General features: G+C 41.7%; 1 protein-coding gene across 1 annotated transcript; it reads right to left on the reverse strand.

The window, feature by feature from the left end:
• Window positions 1-1,238: 1,238 nt before the first annotated feature.
• On the reverse strand, window positions 1,239-1,826 carry LOC149157670 (uncharacterized). The gene has a single exon (XM_089433758.1). It carries the CDS (start codon window positions 1,824-1,826, stop codon window positions 1,239-1,241), a length of 588 nt encoding a protein of 195 aa, XP_089289884.1.
• Window positions 1,827-2,072: the final 246 nt, after the last annotated feature.

The raw sequence follows: 2,072 nt of genomic DNA on the forward strand, positions 1-2,072 counted from the left end.
TCATGCTTTTTCAATTTCCTGGAGTCATAAGCAATTACTTTCCCTTCTTACATCAACACACCTCCAACAACTTCTTTTCTTGCATCCATACATACCACATAATCTTTGTTGGGATCAGCTATGCTTAGAATGGGTGCGGTGGTGAGCAGATGCTTAAGCTGCTCGAAACTTTTTTGATATTCTGGGGTCCACCTAAAAGCTCTTCCTTTCTTTTGTAAGGAAGTGATAGGATATGCTACTCTTGAGAACCCTTCCACAAATCGTCTGTAATATCTGGCTAATCCCATGAAGGATCTGATGTCTGCTACATCCTTCGGTACTGGCCATTCCATTATAGTCTTTATCTTTTCAGGATCTACTTCAATCCCTTCCTTCGTGATTATATGGCCCAAGTACGGTATTTCTTCCTTGAAAAAGTCACACTTGCTAAACTTGGCATATAACTGGTGTTCCCGAAGGGTTTGAAGCACTAATCTAAGGTGCTCCTTGTGCTCTTCCATAGTGCGGGAATATATCAGTATATCATCAATAAAGATCAGCACAAATCTGTCCAAATATTGATGAAATATGTTGTTCATTAAACACATGAAAGTCATTGGGGCATTAGTTAATCCAAAGGGTAGCACGACAAACTTGTAATGTCCATACATTGTTCTAAAGGCAGTCTTAACTATGTCTTCCTCCTTAATCTGGATTTGGTGATAACCTGATTGCAAGTTGATCTTGGAAAATACTGTTGCTCCTTTCACTTGATCAAAGAGTTCATCAATCCGGGGTAAGGGATACTTGTTTTTGATGGTCAATTTATTCAACTGACGATAATCTATGCACATGCGAAAGGTCCAGTCTTTTTTCTTAACAAACAATACTGGAGCTCCCCAAGGAGACACACTTGGGCGAATGTAATTTTTGTCCAGCAATTCCTATAACTGCCTTTTTAACTCTGTCAGCTCAAGTGTACTCATCCTGTAGGGTGCTCGGGATACTGGTGCTACCCCTGGTACCAATTCGATAGTAAAGTCTATATCTCCCTTAGGTGGCAGTCCGGGAATCTCCTCCGGAAACACATCATCGAATTCTTGTATCACCAGGATGTTGTCCAAAGTGGCTATTTTATCTTTTGAGTTAGCATAGACCACTTGGATGGCATACATCTGACACCCCTTTCTAATGAATTTTGCTAATTGAGAGGTAGTTATTGGCTGAATCTGCACTGGTCGCTTAATCCCGTGCAACTCCTACCTTGCTCCAAGTTCATCTCTGTAATAGATAGTCTTTGTTTTACAGTTGACTAGGGACCAGTGTTTTTCTAGCCAATCCAGACCAATAAGGACATCATATGAATCAAGGGTAAGTACATTCAAATCTGCCTTTAGTGACTGTCCTGCTATCTTTAAGGGGCAGTTATCGACCTTAGCAAGTACTCTTCGCTTTGCCCCTGTAGCCAACTGTACTAACCATGGGTTCCTAAATTTAACAGTTTGCAATTTACAATGCTCCACAATCTTAGGACTAATGTAACTTAATGTGGCTCCAGGGTCTATTAAAACAGTTACAGTAAAGTCTGAAATTTTACCTTCGAATTCCACCATGGTCGGCTGGTATCCTGCTTGACGATCTTCCAGGGCAGCGTTAATCCTGGGTAGACTATGTCCCACGTCACCGACTGTCGATGCTTCATGGATCTGGGAAACCTGTTCGGTTCCCTTCTGTTGCGGGCAATTTTTAATGTAATGGGGTCTACCACAGCCCCAACACTGCACTGGAGGCCTTGCTGTCCCTTCACTGTCTAATTTACCAGGGGGGTTCACTGGTTCTTGACTCATTGGTTAGCTTTGACTGAGTGAATTTTTTTGTAACTTTCTGCTGTTTTATCCTTTTGCAAAGCCCTTATTACCTCCACCTCGACTCCCTTTATTACTTCCAGCCAATCTGCTGTTCTCTTATCAGTCCCTCTTTTACCTGGAACCTCTCCCTTTTGTTTACTTTGCTGGTAAAAAATTCTGGCTTTATGTATTACTTCGTCCGTTGTCTTCGGATTGTCAAACTCAATCCTTTCCCTCATATACGAG

This window comes from Pinus tabuliformis, chromosome 5_2, assembly GCF_031772625.1.
Source record: "Pinus tabuliformis cultivar Carrire ecotype Pingquan chromosome 5_2, CPIR1, whole genome shotgun sequence".
Classification (NCBI taxonomy): Eukaryota; Viridiplantae; Streptophyta; class Pinopsida; order Pinales; family Pinaceae; genus Pinus; species Pinus tabuliformis.

Excerpts from the sequence above, each read along its gene's own strand:
- LOC149157670 (XM_089433758.1), bottom strand. The coding sequence starts at position 1,826 with ATGAGTCAAGAACCAGTGAACCCCCCTGGTAAATTAGACAGTGAAGGG.